This window comes from Phyllostomus hastatus, unplaced genomic scaffold, assembly GCF_019186645.2.
Source record: "Phyllostomus hastatus isolate PE091 unplaced genomic scaffold, TTU_PhHast_1.1 phas_scaffold_1674, whole genome shotgun sequence".
Taxonomy (NCBI): domain Eukaryota; kingdom Metazoa; phylum Chordata; class Mammalia; order Chiroptera; family Phyllostomidae; genus Phyllostomus; species Phyllostomus hastatus.
In genome coordinates this window covers 654,754-672,539 of record NW_025334011.1, presented here as the reverse complement: position 1 = coordinate 672,539, position 17,786 = coordinate 654,754, and the positions used below count along the sequence as shown (strand labels likewise).

At 38.0% G+C, this 17,786-nt stretch overlaps 1 protein-coding gene across 1 annotated transcript; it reads right to left on the bottom strand.

The window, feature by feature from the left end:
• Nucleotides 1-6,123: 6,123 nt before the first annotated feature.
• Nucleotides 6,124-17,281, bottom strand: ENAM (enamelin). The gene is made up of 8 exons (XM_045858158.1): nucleotides 17,228-17,281; nucleotides 15,286-15,354; nucleotides 15,122-15,166; nucleotides 14,379-14,420; nucleotides 12,445-12,720; nucleotides 11,384-11,446; nucleotides 9,933-9,983; nucleotides 6,124-8,985 (listed from the first exon to the last, which is right to left on the bottom strand). Exons 1-8 carry the CDS (start codon nucleotides 17,279-17,281, stop codon nucleotides 6,124-6,126), a joined length of 3,462 nt encoding a protein of 1,153 aa, XP_045714114.1.
• Between the last annotated feature and the right edge of the window lie 505 nt (nucleotides 17,282-17,786).

Sequence of the window (17,786 nt, the reverse complement as noted above, 5' to 3'; positions counted from 1 at the left end):
CTTAGCCATTTGCTTAAGTGAGCACACTCAACAACAACCAGAGAAAAAATACATAAATTAATAACTAGAATAACATTCATCTTGTACCAAGACCTTAAAAACCAGTAGACCCAAGTCAGTATTTTGTTTTCTGACTGAATATTTCTCATTTTGAATGGTTTTGTGTAACTCAATATTCAAAATGAACCATAACTATGCTGCTGCAGTCACAGACACACAGATGTGTACACACTCATAACCAGACATGTGGGGATGCCTGACTTGGAGTCAGTGGGTTAGGAAATTACCCTGTAATAGACTTTCCAGGTCTTGGCTCTGGGGTGGCTGTGTAACATAGTGGGTACTCTGTGTCCTAGGTGGAGTACAGACTATATTTCATGACTAAAGGACAAGTCACTAGGGGCAAGTTCATTCAATCTGATAGAAAACAGGGGTAAAAACTATCTCATACATTTTTGTGAAAATAAGGATACATGCCATGATGTGTGTGTATCACTTAGTACAGCTATTGTAGCATTCTGTAACCTTCAGTAGAATGTAGTTTTGTGTTCATTGACATCTGGCTCTTCTCTCTGCCCAGACAACAAATCAGTTGAAAAATGCAAATGTATTGGATCACTGATTCTCAGTCTTTAGAATGCATGAGACTCATGTGCAGGACTCTTGAAACAGATTGCTGAACCCCTGCCCTCCACCATGATGATTAAATAGTTCTGGGATACATCAGGAGCAACTGCATTTCTAAAAAAATTCCCTGCTGCAAGGGAATTGAGAATCCCTGTTTTAGAATTATAAACTTCCATCTCCACCTAGTGGTTCATTTGTGAAGTACAACTCATATGCATTTTTGTTTCATTTAATCCTCATAACTGCCCTATGACATAATTACTATCTTCATTTTACATATGATGAAACTGAGATGCAAAAGGTTGAAGTAATCTTCTGAAGATTTTAAAAATAGTGTATGGAGAAGTGGTAATTGAATCCAAGACTCTCAAACTCCAAAGTCATTGCTGTCATTCAGTATGTTGCCCTGTCTAAAATACACTTCCAGCCCATTTCCTCAGTAATTCCACTTCTGAGGAGATAAGAGATACAGACAAAACAGCATAAGGATATTTATCACAGCATTATTTATTATAGTGAAAAGTCATAATAAACTTTAAGTCCACTGTTAAAGGGAAAGATAAGATAGGTGTACTTCCCAATATTTTACAGCAAAAATGAAGCTTTAAATAGTTTTAGTGTTGTGGAAATTGTATAACATGAAAAGGGAAAATAGAATATTTCATAAATGAAGCACTTTAAGGCCCTTCCAATACACACATAGAAAATAGGCCAAAATATTAACATTGGATGGTAGGATTATATAATATTTGCTTTTGTTTCCTTTTACTTTTCAGTATGTGTCAAATATTCTGCAATGAGTGTGCATTTCATACTTAAAATATTCGTTATTAATTTTTAATCAATTATGTTAAAATTTTGAAAATTCTAAATTTCTATTCATTTACAAAATGTATTTAAAGAAAAATTGATGTTTACCTAGTATCTACTCTGTGCTCTGCACAGTTCCAGATGCTATGATCAATACATAAGAAGAATAAGAATTGGGCCTCACTTTTCAGGAGTATTTTCCCCCTAATGTGGACAGAACTAACACAGAAAAAAAATCAGCAGATGATACAAGACAATATGGGATTAAATATAAAAAAGGATGTGCTATGAGCCTTTAGGAAAGCTGGGGTAATCTGGAGAAGATATTAATGTAACAGGGCCTTCATGGATGGAAGCAGAACTTCCTAGAGCTACATGAGCCACACAAAGAGACAGGAAGAAGCACAACATAAATGTGGGAATAGAGATGGGATTGTCTTGCTCCTCTTTCTCTTTGTGTTTCTAACAAACTTGCATTTACATGCTTCACTTATACACATGCCCCCCAAATTGGTGATGTTCAGATTTTTCAGGAGTCAAGACCTTTCTCTTCCTCCTTTATGAGTGTGCAGTAGACCCTTTTTTGTGAGAAATAGCCTAGCACTTTGAAGCTCCAAATCTGGTCTACCAACTGGCTGATTCATCGTCACCTGGAAGCGTGTCCATAATACAGAATTGCAGACTCCACTCCAGATCACAGAATTAAAGTCTGCATTTTATCGAGATTCATGTGCATATTGAAGCTTGAGAAATGCTTACAGAGCATGCAGTATTGTCAGAGACAGCTTGCATCCTGAGTAAAAGGGGCAGCTACCAGTGTGGTTTAACAGCTAAGGGACTAACTAGGACAGCCCCAATGTTTTCTACCATTATTCTTTCCTGCATACACCATGATTTGAGCTCACTGTTCATGGGCATGGTGGGTGATTTGGGAGGATTACATATTAGCCAACACTTGAGCAGAAATTGTTTACCTGGTCAATCACAGAAAATACCTGCTTTGTACAGTGCAACATGGCTATTTGGATAAGACCCAAAGAGAAAGTTACTGTCCAAGTTCTGATAAAGCACAGAAAAGAGGATGCAGAAGATAATGGACACTGAGTGCAGAGGACCTTGAACAGGGAAGCAATGGGCTTTGAGAGCTGTTCCATCTATTTCACAATTATGTCTGTGTCAAATTACAGCTCAGCTCCCTCCTTTTTTATTTGAAGAATTCTGCTCTGCCAGAGTGGAACTGTGTTAGTTACCAGCTGAACCCTGTTTCTAAATCTTATCGGCTATGACTTCAAAATGCGAGATAAAGGTCTAGTGGCTAAGGTGACTGGCCTAAGGAAGAACACGTGGACAAAACCAGAAGCTCTATTCCGTTGTGAAATAGTGATTACCTATTTTCCACCAAGTGCAGTTTTCTTCTGAGTTTTAATTGGGCAGTTGGTCTGAGTCACAGTGAAACCTTTGAGGTTTTGTGAAGGAAGGTCACAGTTGTTCACCTGAAATCCCACATTTCTGGTTCCCTTTTTGGTTTTTAGAAATGAAAGTTTGGTTTTCTGAGGGTAAGAAAGATCTTCTTTAGGGTCCATTGGGTCATGACAAAAGCAGACTGGGATATGTCAAAACAAGCAGTAAAAGCAACTCAAAGGTCATTTCTTGTGAATTTTCTTTAAAGATGTATAAAGTTAAGAGACTCTGATGTGAGTGACTAAAGGCAAACATGGTCAAGGCATTCGAAGTGCCAGAGGAAGAGCCTTTGTGATAATGGCTTCCAAGCTAAGTTTTCAGAGGGGGCTGGACCCTACATTTCTTCCTGCGTTGTTTCCTGCTTAAAGTGCAAAAGCTTAAGATTTCCCCCAGACAACTGGATCAATGACCAACTACCCTGTAGAACAGGGGTCCCCAACCTTCTGGCCTCGGGGTGGTGCCAGTCCAGGCCTGTTAGGAACTGGGCCCCACAGCAGGAGGTGAGCTTAAGTGTAATGTGCTTGAATCATCCACAACCCCCCTGCCCTGGTTTGTGGAAAAATTGTCTTCTGTGAAAATGGTCCCTGGTGCCAAAAAGTTGGGGACAACTGCTCTAGAGAAATCTATTACAGGGTGTGAGACAGAAGTGCTTATATAAGGCAGGTGTGTGTTAGCCTTGCTAGATTATGTCCTGTGTTGTCGTCCTCAGGTGTTATTTTCTTTTTATTTATTTACTTTATCATCGAAAGACATCACCAGGATGTATCCACCCATTTTAAAATGAGCAGGTGATGACCACTAGGTGTAGGAACTTGCCATAGAAACGAGGCCGTGACAGGGGGCTAAGAGCACTAGGGACAGGAGGGGGTCACCTCACAGCCTGCCACCCCCACTGCATGCACCTTAACTTCAGAGCTGACTTTCAAAGCTTGATCAATAACTTAACAAGGGCACACAGAATAATTTCTTTTCTGTCAGGAACTCAGGCCTGGTATCAGGTTTGCAGAAGGATACTAGTGTTGATAGAATGAAGTCATTTTCCACAGGGACATCTTCCCCTCTATAGTCTCAAATTTAACACATGTGTTTTGTTCCCTAGTGTATTTACATGTTACATTACAGAGGTCTCAGGTGATCAATTAAGTTGCAGTGACACATAGGTGAAGATGTGTCAACATATCTGCTAAAATAAATGTATGATCCATACATGTTGATGAACTATTGAAGTGAAAGAGTATTTTACAGTGAAAGCCATTCACATATAGATATAAAAAATCATTTGAAAAAAGTAGTGAAACATAAAATGTAATTTTATTTTGATGAGGATAATTCTTAAGAGACACTTTATATAGAATAAGTTAATGATTTTGCAATGAATGATTAAAACATACAACTGGTGGTGGTGGTGGATTTAAGCAACTAGTGGATGGCCTAGAATAGTTTATGTCTAAGATCCCTTCTTACCCTGAGATTCTACAATGCAAATGTTGCTGAATATTTTAAGCTACAGAATGTGGTAGCTCATTCAGCATCCTCTGTGGTTTACCAGCAGGAAAAACACATGGCTGTATTTTCATGGGAGCTTTAGAAGCTGTTTTAAGAATCAATCAGTAAATATTTACTGGGTATCTACTGTGTGCAAGACACTGTACTGGGAACCTTATAAAACTAAAAGGACAAGATTCATTTCCTCAGGAAGTTTTCAACATTATATTTTTCCAGCTTTCTGAGATCTACTTATGAACTCTGTCCCAGGAATTTTTTTTTCCTAAGAAATTCCTTAGAGTTAGAAGATAACTTTCCTGATAATTCTGAGAACTCTTTCTCTCTAGGCAGGAATATACAGATAGTAGGCCAAATGCTGTTAATAAAAGCAAAACACCTTGTCTTCTAAGCAAGGTAATATAGAAATGTCTGCTTTACAAAATAATTTACACTATTTAATCAAGATATGAAGAAAGTGGGTCTGCAAATAATCCTACCAGGACATAAAGAATAAAAGTCTTTGTTACTAGTAGCACATATTGCTAGAATCACTCATATTGTACTATTAAAGAAAACTAGCCATTGAGCGTTTCCCTTAATTGATTAGGACAGCGTTTCCCAAATCCTACAGGTGATGAGTTGCTGATGGGGAATGGCAAGTCCTACTCTTTTTGGTCTGGATGCTCAGTCACAGAGTGGCAGTCCTTGCCCACCTACCTTCCCGAGCCGTGGTCCCCGACTGCTAGTTCTGGGTAACTAGCTTGTCTCCCCCTAAACTTGTCCTTGAATGTGTTCCTTTGATTGAGTTGTGTCTACCTGCTAAAGAACATAAGAATATTAAAAACAAAAGTGGGTACTAGTGTCTACTATTCCTGAAATATATTCTAAAATGAAGGTTAGGCTAGGCCAAGAAAAAGTTTGGTTAGAGTTTAGAGAGTAAATACCATAAAGGGAGAGAGACTTGCAATCTTAAGATATTAAAATAGTGCAGCAAGGAGAAAGACTAATTGAAGGGAAGAAGGAGTCAGAGAAAGAGATTGAGTGACAAGTGACACGTTGGGGGACAGAACAGAGGTGGGAAGAGAGGAAGACGGAATGGAAAAGGCAGATGTAAAGACTAGTGATGGTTAGAGATAGCTTAATATGTAAGAAGTAGTAGAAAGATGGGAATGAAAAAATAGAAAGCTAAATATAGAATGATTAAGAGAGAAATAAAAAAAAAGGAAGATAAGAAAGGAAATAATAAAGGTGAAAAAAAGGTAATGGAAGAGAACATTAGCTAGGAGAAAAACTGACAAAGACCAACACAAGAAAAAATGTACAATCATCAGGATTATATAGATCTCCATACATAAAATGGAAAATTCATCTGCTTTTCTGTCTTGCAAAATCAGAGAATTTTGTAAGTACAGAACTTAGAGAGAAAAAGGAAGAATCAGCAAGCAAAGGGAAACTAACCTGACCAGTGGCTTCCATGTTTCAAGGCGGCGGCGATCATAGTCTTCCTGCCTTTTTTTAAAGGTCTGTGCTAATAGTGATAGCCCTAGACGTAGTGACACCCAGAAACCCAACCTTATCACATCACCTGGGCCACTACTCACTCCTATTGCTGGAATGGGGAAAAACTTAAGGATCACCAAGAGGGTCAGATACTTAATCAAGTCTTGGGGGGAAGTTTGGGAACCACTGTGGGATATCAGGCATTTTTCTTCTCCAAAGAATACTCAGTTGATATAATCCCTAGGCCTGAAGTAATAAGCAGTCTTGCACCTGGTCCTGTGGATTGGTCCCTATTTGAAGGGAATCAAATGGAGTGTGTTCATCTGCATTAAGTGGGTCTACATTTATACTCTGAAACTCAGTCCCAGTAGCTAATCCAGCCAATGAGTTAGGAATTTCGGTGGGCATTAATGAATCCCCATTGAATGGGCTTTGTCTTCCAATGCTAGATGGAGTTCCGGGGCTGGAGGAGTGATACTTGGTTAATTTGGAGCCAAAGCATGGTAACTGTAGGATGCTAGATGGTCTTTGTTGTTGCCTTTCACCCTCATTTCCTAGCGCTTCACTTTGGATGTCTTCTGGCTTGGGGCCTTCATCAGGTGTCCCTATAACAAGCTGCTCAGGAGTAAGGTCAACAGTCCTTTCATTGAGCTGGTTGCCCTCAAATATTTGTTCCAAAATATTGTTTCCTTCTCCTCCAGGGTCATTTTTGAGACAAGGTGTGTTCTTTGGTTGAAGGGAACTGGCTTCAGAAAATGGCATAATTCCCCTTTGGTCCAGTTGATTCTTTATAGAACATGGCATGTTCCTCCTCAGAGTGGACACATCATCTCTAAAAGGACTTGGATTTTGACTTTCTACAGGCTGTCTTTTCTCTGAGCTGTTTGTTTGGGTAGGTAGGATGCTTGTTGGGGAGACAGTATGTCTTGCATGCTTTGCATGACTATCTTTTGTAGACAGAGGGCTGGTTTCTTGGTTCTCCCCTGGCACCAGACCAAAGGATGGAGTGTAGTCTTGTAGAGCAAGTGGATTGTCTTTGTGTCCAATGGAGCCACCAGCACAGCAAGGGCTTCTCTGCCTAAGGTGAAATAAATGTGCTTCTTTTTGACCTAGTGTGTAACTTGGAGGTAGTAAATCCTGGAAAGCCAAATGTTCCCTCTCTGGTGAATTTAATCTAGTAATCTGCATGCCGTAATTCAAGTTCTCACCTTCATGCCACGTTGGATTTCTCTGAAGCCCAGCTGGGGAGATGGGATAAGGCTGGTTCTCCTTCTGGTGTGGTGGACTAGCAGGGGCTTTGTGTAAGTTTCTTGGCTGATCCCAGAAATTTCTGTCAAAATATGGTCTTCTTTCTCTCTGCCCTTGGGCTTCTATCCTGCGGTCCCAGGAGTTCCAAGAAGGAAACAGAGTGCCTTCTTCTTGTCCAACAGCTCTATTAGCATAATAGCCCCTGCTCTCCACAGGTGGAAGGACAGTGGGAACTGCATTATATGATGGAAAACTCTCATCTGGGTTCCAGGGGTAATATTCACCATAAGGAAAATCCTCCCTGGGTTTTGTTGGATTATCTAAAGAATAGGGAAGATACTCCTTTGGTTGATTCGAGGTATACTGCTCACCTTTGTAATGCCTAACTGTGGTGCCTTCTTTAAAGCTCGACTCCTCCACACCCCATTTACTTTGTCCCGGAAAAAGTTCATCTCCAGTTGGATCAACTGGGTCCTCTTCATTATAAGGGACTGTTTCTTTTGGGTCTGGAGTATTCATGGGGTACAGAGGATCTTCTGGTAGCCCCATAGTATTGGGAGAATCATCTCTCTCATCCCATTTACGACTTCTAATGTATGGTGAGTTTTCCCTAGGATCATAAGGATTGTAGTCAGAGTAGTGCACATCTACCCTAGAGCCATGGGGAGGATGAGGCAAGTGTTCTGCCTGCCTGCCCGGATCTTCCTTAAAAGGTGGAGAGATTTCTTGGTGGTTCCAAGTATTTCTTCCACCAGGATATTGTTCTCTTGCAGGGGGAGGGATTTCCTCAGGGTATGCAGGCTGATATGTACTGTGCTTTAATTCTGGCTGATTAGTTTCTGATTCATATGGGATCCTTCTTGGTTCTAAAATAATCCCTCTGGGCAAATTCTGGGTTTGGGTTTGTCCATCAGAATTTGGGGCTCTTCTGGAATCTCCTCTTGGGTAATAAGAATTTTCACGTTGATCAATAGAATTAAAATTTGGGACTAGCGCGTTACTCTCAGGGTGAGGCAGTTTATAGTTTGATTTATTAACTCCATAATCTTGAGAGTTTCTCCAGGAGCCAGTTGGATCCCTTGTAGGAATGACTATTCTTTCTTTTTCACCTAATGGCTTCTCTCTTGGATTTTGAATTTTTTCATTGCGGCCAACAGTAGTACTATGTTTGGGACGCAAAGGGGCAACGTTGGTTCCCACAGGGGGTTTACTTGGCCCCTGAGGTTTCCTTCTGAAATTTGTTGGATTTCCTGCAAGACTGGGAGAACTGCCTCTTGCAGTGGAAGCATAAGCTTTGCGATAGGTTGGATTTCCTGGACGAACTGCTTGTTTGCTTTCCAAAGCGTAGGAATTCCACCGAGGACCTCTTTGGACTTGATTTCGGTAAAAAGGCCAATTCTGTCTGTGTCCCGTGGCGGTACCAGGGGGACGCCATTGTCTTCCCCCAGGAAAACTTTGAACGTTAGGATTTGGGTAATTTTCGCGAATATTCGGCTGATTTGGTCTCCATGGGATTTGACTTCTTGGTGCCCCCTGGCCTGAAACATTAACTGCTGGGGGTGGAACGACCCCGTTTTGAGTTGTAGGGTTGCCCACAGCGTTCGGCCCCTGGCCACTGTTGCCTGTTGGGCTGGTGTCATTTCCACCCGGATGCCCGCTGGGATTGGCCGCATTTGCTTGGGTAGAATTAGTCTCAGGAACTGTTGAATTTGACGAGGGTTCGGTAGGTGGACTCTCGGTTTTAGGAGGGTCTTCTTCTTTGGGTTTTTCAAAATCTTGTTCAAACATCTCTTCTGAGTAATATGGAGGACGACCCCCAAATCCCTGGTATCCAAAATATCCAAAGTAAGGATTCTGTAGGGAAGAAGATGGACATTGTTAATTACTCTTTGTTTCCCACTATGGTGTTGCTTGGAATTTTTTAATGTGATAGGGAATCTTATCAGTCACATGCTTCTTTTTAACTAATGACTTAAGCTTTCTTTCTTGAAATTTAACTTCTCCTTGGGTTCCATGACCCCACTCCCTTCTGGTTTTCTCTTCTGGCACTTGCACTTTCTGACCAGTACTTCTCAGCTTTCTCTTCCTAGGCCTGGATTCTGAACCTAATTGGTTTTGTAAATGTTTCCATCCTCTATCCTTCTCATTCTTCTGTTCTCATTTTACACCTCTGCTGTGCCACAAACACTACCATGACTTTTGACAACATGGGGCTAGACTGTGGTAACAGTGCATCTCTCTGCAACATGCACTGGGCTCTTCTCCTAGTGTGGTGTAGTGAAAACGTCATGGGGGTCAGAAGACTTGGGTTCTGGGAAAAGTTTATCCACTCAGTAGGTGATATTAATTAGTAATTTGTTTTCTCTGGGATTTAATAATATTTGCACAATGAGGGAGTTAGATGATTACTTAATTCCCTTGTGGGGATAGCAGTCTAAGATTCTCTTACTTCCTTTCCCATTTAGTAGTGGTTGCATCACTGTCTAGGGTCCAGCATCTCCCCGGAGCATAGGTTATTAGGTTAGCTTTCTTTGAGAGAGGGGGAGAGAGAGGGAGAGAAAGAGACAGGGAGGGAAAGAAGGAGGAAGATTTCAGTACACATAGAGGAGAAATGATGTATCGCATTTATTTTATTTTGGGTTACTGGCTTGGTTTGTTTCACTTTTTCCTTCTTATATCATGGACACTTGAGCTATAGTTTCATGTGTCAAATTTTAACTTTCTTATTAGGGAGGGATGAAAAAAGCAGAGACTAAAAGGTTGTAATTCCTAATGGGGAATGTAACTTTACTTATACTTACTCCCCCTTCTTCATTGCTGACAGGTGGACGTCCATAACCTGGTGGTATCCTCTGAAAGGTGAAAAACACAGTGAACATAAGAGAGAAAACCACTTTCTATGCTGCTATTTGCTTGTTACAGGGGTCTTAATATAGTTTATATCAGTGATTGGGTGTCAGCACCATTAGCTTTTAGCATCTGAGTCATTAGCTTTCACAATCCACTATTAATAACTATAATTATAACCCATCAGTGAATACTGGTGACTACAAAGGCTTCAGAAGGATGGTAGGTCATCCCACTCAAAATATCATCTCCTTGCAGTCACTGGCCCAATCACCCCAACACACACACACACACACACACACACACACACACACACAGAGTGTTGAGTACCATCAGGGTCCAAACATCCATGTTAGAACATGTAATAATGGAGAGTAAATGATGCTGATATTTTAAGAATGTCTACTTCTCACTTAGGGTGACAAATTGACAATCTTTCCTGGATTATTACTATAATATTTTTATTTGATCAAGGTTTGTTTTTCTAATCAAATTTGAAGGCTGAGCTTCTACTCAGAGGAGGGTTTAGAAAAACAGTTCAACTGCTATTGACCTTGAAGAAATTCTGTGTAGATGAGATTAATAGCTACTTCAGCATGAGAATCATGTTCATCTTATTTTTAAACATGTACCTGGTACTGCCACAGCTTCCTTAGTTCAGTATGGCCAGTGAAAGGGAGTGGCTCTTTAATAAAAAAAAAACTAATAAACTCTTATTGAAATGAGTTGTTCCTTGTTAATAAGAAGCCTTCTTGGTGATAAGAGTCATAGACAAGAAAAACTGGTGCTGTAGCTGAATGAGGTCATGACATATTTCTTCTTTTTTTTGTTAATTTAACAGTAACTGGCCTTTACTATTTCTTTAGTTCAAACACTTTATTTTGCAATTCATATTTTAATAGCTATGATGCGATTTCAATATTATATTTTAATGACTTTAAACATTAAAGGATCCTTGTAAATATTATTTTGTATGATTTTTTAATAATGAAATATCTGTGGCTAGAAACAATGATGGAAAGGTGTTTGTCTAATTATCTCAGGATTTTCAAACTTCATTTTGTTCCAATTTCCCCATTATATTAAATAGTAAGGATAATCTTTGTGTTTTCTAACCTCTTGTGGAAGCAGGGAATGGTAATGAAGTAGCACAACTATAAAATTAATTCATTAACTAAGTTATTAGTGATTGTTTGGTGATTTAAGCTGTGTTCTTATCACCAAAAATTAAAAAATTCACTTAAAAATTCTTTTTTCCCTACATGATTACTGATGTGATGATTTTGTTCCAGATTCTCTACTGATTGGCACATAGCAGTCCATTTAGCAATATAAACTCATAGTAATTTGATATATAACAAACTAATATTATTTTTTTACTTCTAACATAAAGGAAAAAACTCACATGTGGAATTTGCCATGGTGGCTGTTGATAGGGAAAGATCCCATTGCCGAATGGTGGGAATGGCTAGAGAGAAAGAAAGAATCAGAGTGATGCAGAAGTGAGAAGAAGAAATGAAAAATAAAACAAACCTAGTACATACAATTATTTGAAACTTGGGAGTGTCTATGTCTTACCTTAAATTGTGATTTTTAATTTTAGGGCAGAGATGATAACAACAATTAGTATTAGCATTATTGAACACATGTTCTAGGTTTCGTGCTGAGCACTTTATAATGGAAAGCTTATTTAATCCTCACATAGCCAAAGAAAATATGTGCTACAATTATTCCCATTTCACTTAAGATTTGAGGTTCAGAGAACTTAGTTACTTGCCCCAAATTGCATAGCTGGTAAACAATTAAAGCCAGGATTTCAATCCAGGAGAGTCTTTGCTTTCATTTCTGTATTCTCTGTATTTATAATAGAGTCTAATAATAAATGCTGATTGACTAAAAGACAGTGTTTAAGAAGCTCCACACCAGATGAAATCCTGAGAAACCACTTATGCATTTTCTTACTCTAAGTCAGGACCATCCTAAAGTACTGGAAGCAGTGCAACCTTATGGGGCAACATTTAAGATCACCAAAGTGTAGATCTTGGAAGGGACTTGGAGAGCATTTCATTCACCTGTGGAGAACCTGGATTCTAGAAAGGTGAAGTGACTTGCTCAAGCTCATGCAAACAATAGGGGCTGGGGATAGAATTCGAATCTCTGTTCCCTGAGTCTTCCATTAGTGTTCATGTTACCTCTGTATTTTAAAAGGAACTTCCTTAAAGCAAGAGTTTTGGGGGTAATTTTTAATCAAACAAGGACGAAAACTGACTCACTAGGTAATCTTGGATAGGTGATGACAGCATCACCTTGGAAGAAAATGTCACACTACCTAACGCTTCTAATTTGTACATAGTAGTACCTAGGTTGAGCAGTACTGAAGCTAGTGTGTTGTGTGAGAGTAGCAAGGCTATGCTATCACTTTGAGGCCATAGGATTTGGTTTGGAATTTTGCTGGGCAAGTCTCACCTGAGGTGGCTGGGCTTCCTCTTGAGGTGGAGTTGGGGCAGGTGTTGGCTGCTTTAAGGGCCGCTTTGGTGGTGGTTTCTTTGGTTGAGGTTGGTTGGGTTTCTGGGTCTCTGGGACTTGATCAGTCTTGCTCTGGTGTTTGGGTGCTGAAGGAGATGAAGGTTTCCGTGGGCGCCCTGTTTTGGGTGGTGGCTGGGGCCACATGGGCATCTGGTACTGTGGGAAGAGCTGAGGAATTTGTGCACCATATCCATACAAGGGGCCCAGCTGTCCTAGCTGCAAGGGTAGCAAATAACAGTAAGATCACCTGAGGGCTGAGATTCCGGCTCTCCCTACTCTCTTGTGTTCATCTCTAACCTCAGCCAGGGATCTTAAAAATCCTATGGAACTTAACAAGGGAAGCATCAAGGTCTTTATCTAGCATTCTTTTAAATGTTATCTTACAGAAATGAATTTCATTCACTATTGTAGAAAACCAACCAACCAAACAAAGCAAAAGGCCAAAGTGGGGGGGTGGGACTTCAGTGTAAGAATGAAGCCCTGACAGGTAAGAAGTGTATAAATCAGTTTATAGGGAGTTGATGTCTAATTCAAACCCACTGTGGCTTCTTAGAGGCTGGAGAAGGAGGAGGAAAAGCAAAAAGAAGATAAAGAAAGTGAGGATGTTAAAAAAAACAAATGAAAGGAGAGAGAGAGAATATAGAAATTCTGCTGTGTAAACACCCTTAATGGTGCCCGTGCTTCTTGATTACAGGTGAATTCTATTTTCATTATCAGAATCTCCACAACTACGAAGTTGACAGGGAAGCAAAAGTAGTTATAATCTGAAAATTCTAATGTATGAATTGACCTCTTACAACATCAATTCCCATTCAAATGTTCCTTTACTTAACACCTGTGTCTCTCCCAGTCTTCAGTAATTAATCTCTTGCTGTCTATTGGATGATGTACACACAACACAGTGAAAATGCCACCTGGGTTGACGGAAGGTAAAATTTCAAATCTTGCATTAAGATGCAGTATTTTATGACAATTAAGTTGGTGAACATTTCAAATTATAGGCAAAGGCACTTAAACCAAGAATGAGAGTTTAAAAGAGTTAGTCCAATCAGTAGCTGAAGATGAGAAAATTAACAATGATAATAATTTTAGGTGAGGGGTTTTAAAAGAGAATGATAAATAAAAAGAAAATTAATGAAGTCCTTGATTTTCCCCCAAAATGGTTTTTATCGTTATATCACAAGTCAAAAGTGACATATGATATTGCTGTAGTAAGAATCAACACACAGTGGTTTCATCTTAATTTATTTAAATAAAATAAGAACTTATTTCATAATTTTGGTGTTATCTTTCAAGATAATCCATACTCTGAGTATTTACTATGCTATTTTCATGTTCTCATTGTTCATGAATAGTCTTGTGTGATCTTTTCCCAAAGCCCATTTCTCATGGATTTAAAGAATACTTGTAATTAACAAATGAGTTTTATTTACTCGAAACAACAATAGTAATGAATAAGAAGAAAATTTGAGCCCTGGCTGGTGTGGCTCAGTGGACTGAGCATGGCTGGCAACCAATGGGTCGCTGGTTCATTTCCCAGTCAGGGCACTTGCCTGGGTTGCAGGCCAGATTCCCAGTTGGGGGCACATAAGAGGCAATGACACATTGATGTTTCTCTTCCTCTCTTTATCCTTCCCTCCCTCTCTCTCTAAAAATAAATAAATAAAATCTAAAAGAAAGAAGAAAATTTGATGTAAGGGGATAGATGAAATTATTTCTACCCCTTGAAACTCTTATAATGGTTATATTGTAATTAAAATGTATAGATAGCTATTGATGTCTTAATTAGCTAAGACAAACCCTATAATGTAATTATGGCTATATAAACAAGAAATCATAAAAAATAATATAAATCATTAGAAATAATCACTTACATGTGGAGAGTTCATGAAGTTGAACTGACCATACCGCATCATCTGTAACCAAAGGAATCCATCAGTGGAAATATTTTCATTCAATAAATCCACAAATCATAATAAATAAGTTGAATTTATGATTTTAAGCTATAAGAGCCCTAATATCTTTTAGTGGTTATTAATAAATTTAAGGTAAATATGCAATAAAAACTTCTATGGGATTTTAATTTTTTACTCAGAATTTTATTTTGAGAAGAATCGATATAGAATAATAGAGAATAAAAATCTTGTTTATTTTGAAGTTGTTGAATATTCTACTGTACTTTTTTGGAGTTCAGGATTTGAGAGTGTGATAATTCTATAAAAGGATGATCCTCCCTTTTGATGTGTAATGAATTTGGCTAATGATCCTGGATATGAGTCATGTAAAAGTTATTTATATGCTTAAGTGTCTACCTTCTAACAGCCAAATGGTACAAATGTCTACATTTGCTAGCTTGAAAACTCAGCAAAAAAGCTATCTATATGTAACACAAATTCCCATTTACCTTGAAAAGGAATATTGAAATACATAGGTAGGATGATGCTGGGGAAATTATCAATTTGCCTTCGTTTGAGAGTTTAAGTCTTTCAATCTCACTTCCTCTATCTCTTTCATAAGAAATTTTATATATCAGAAAGTTTCTCAATATTCTGCTCTTTAAATGGACTCTCAGAACAGGGCTCTGGGGAACTTTGCCCCAGAGACTACACACACATACCTCCTCACTTTTACTGCTAAATCCAGGCATTCGGGGCATTTGCATCTGGAAGTGAAAGAATATCAATGACAATGTCAGAGTATCAGTTGAAATAAGCCCAATAATTTCCTCCAAGATATGTAACAAGGACACAAAAAAAGTCCTAAATTTTTAAAAATACTCACTGGCATAGCAGTAGAATTACCAAGCACACCTAGAAAGACCAGAAGAATCTTCATTTTTCCACTTGGTACCTGAAATTAAAAAATGGATTTTAGTTTTGAACTATGAAATAATTATGCTGGGGGTACTCTGCGCTTATTTAGGCACCAGCCCACCTGTCTGTCAAGGGGAATGCAGAAATAGACAGTGATAGGGTCCTCTGCTGCCATTCTTATTTTACATTAAGAAACTATTAGATAGTTGTTACCTGGAGCCGTTCTAAACTGCCAAAAGGGTCAAATAAAAAGAAAAGATGAGAGGGAGAGGGAGAGGGAGACAGAGTGAGTGAGAGGGAGCAAGAGAGTATATTGGTGCTTGAGAAGATGAAAGATGGTTCATAGCACTGGAATGTGGAAATTAGAAATTAGGAGTTTACCTGAAAAATATGAATATTGCTGGTTTTGAATTTCTAGTTGCTCACTTGATTAGGAAAGGCATAGTAATGTCTGACTATATTAATTATTCAGAATAATCCCAGTTTCAGTGAGGGCACACTCCAACATCAGTACTTTGAACTCCTACCTAAGAAGCTATAGACAACATCCAGTTATATAGAGGCTAACGAAATAAGCTAGAATAGTCCAGAATCCTATCCTTTCCTTTTTTCCTCTATTGTTGTTTATTATCATTTTATCTTTTTAAAAATCACTTCTGCTCAAGAGCTGGTCAGACAAATAGAAAAACATAAGAAAAACTAAAATTTCATCTCTTTGTTAGATACTTTGATTAAACATATAGAGGGAGATATTGAAACTGTAGACATATATGTAGCTCAGAGATTATTTTCATGGATTTCATTTATCCTACTTTAGTTAATTATTCAAGCCTTGTATAATTAGAGCTTGTATTTACATATTCAAACAAGATTTGTTCTGAAGCATTTCTTTGGATAATTTTTTAAGAAAACTGTAATATTTGCATATATGATAGAGGAAAATAAACGTTCTAATCAGAATGATTTATTTTCATGGTATATCAGATACAACACAATTCCCTGTATAGTGACAAGCATATAGATGCCAGTAGTTTTTCATTCCTTTTGTTCCTGCTGCTTCTTTCTAGGCATTAAATGCATCTGGTAGTGATTTGAGCCAATGTTCACCCTGCTGCTTCTTTCCTAGCAATATAATTAAAGGATACTTCAGCATTTTCCTAAAATTTAGGTATAATAAATTACCTTTTATATATCAGAGAAACTGAGAGAGTGTAATTAAACAAAGGAAGCAGTAACATGTAAATCCCTTGTTTCCTAATTAAAGATTTTCAGGATTATAATATTGTAGAGAATTAAAAATAACTGAAGCTGATGTGTTTAGTATAGCCTACAGTAATTCAAGGAAGCTAATAAAGAGAATAGTGATGAATGCTTTTTACCTTAAATCGACTTTCTAAGATTATGGCCTAAGATTTTGGAGAACTTTTGGATGTTTAATTTCTCTGTTGCTTAGTCATCCATCTCTATGGTAGCTGTCACTTAGGTTCTTGATAATGTTTCACACTTATGTAGGATGATGTGGTCTTTTATTTTGCAAATATAAAATGCTACTCATTCTATGATGTGGTCTTTTATTTTGCAAATATAAAATGCTACTCATTCTATCTTTTGTAAAATTAATATGTTATGTTGGTTGCCTTTTAAGATTCCTTCCAATTCTAAAAGTTCATGATTAGATGAAAATTTGTGATTAGTTATTTTTTTGAACAGAAAATAACACTCATAATGATCACTACAAAATATGATGGCTGTGTAAGTTCCTACTTTTTCTATTCCAGCTGTCAACTCAGATGCTCTTTGTTTCTTCTGACATATTGAAATAGTGTTTTATTCCATCCAGTGTACTTCTGACAATATTTAGTTTGGTATGGAACCTGTGTCTATTAGGAAAAATAAGTGAAAATACTCACCAAGTTATCTAGCTTAGGAAAAGAGGCACCATGTCTGCACTGAAGCAGCACCATTTTTCACCAAAATTTTCATAAGCCTTCAAGAAAGAGATGATTTGGCATGAGAAAAAGCTCATATAGGAATGAAACAAACAAAATGAATTGCAAAGCTTCAGTTCTATGGCAGCACATAAAAAGTTAATTTTACTCAATTATACTTTTATTAGAGGGTCTTCAAAATCAAGCTTAGTCTGTTTTTTTTTAAGGGTAGAGAAGAAACTAAATCAGAGAGAAAATGACTTGGGCACTGTATTATGAGATAACTTCCAGTGCTATGTTGATAAAACTTGGCTACTCTGTTGGAAAATGTACAACATCACAGTGTTAAATGAGATGTAAGTAGGTTGGAAGAAAACTCATAAGAAAAAAAATACAGCAAAGAAACCAAGTTTCAAGTTTTATCAGAAATCAGTCTGCAAACCATGGTTATACAACTAATATCAAAGAATGCAATAAAGAAGTCAATCAACCACCTATGAATTAAGTTTACTTTTGGCTTTATGTTATTTACGTTATTTGG

Coding starts and splice junctions, on each gene's coding strand:
- ENAM (XM_045858158.1), bottom strand. CDS start 17,281: ATGGTGCTGCTTCAGTGCAGACATGGTGCCTCTTTTCCTAAGCTAGAT. Junction 15,167..15,285: donor GTAATTCTACTGCTATGCCA/GTGAGTATTTTT, acceptor TTTCACTTCCAG/ATGCAAATGCCCCGAATGCC. Junction 8,986..9,932: donor TCAGCAATGAAGAAGGGGGA/GTAAGTATAAGT, acceptor TCTTCCCTACAG/AATCCTTACTTTGGATATTT.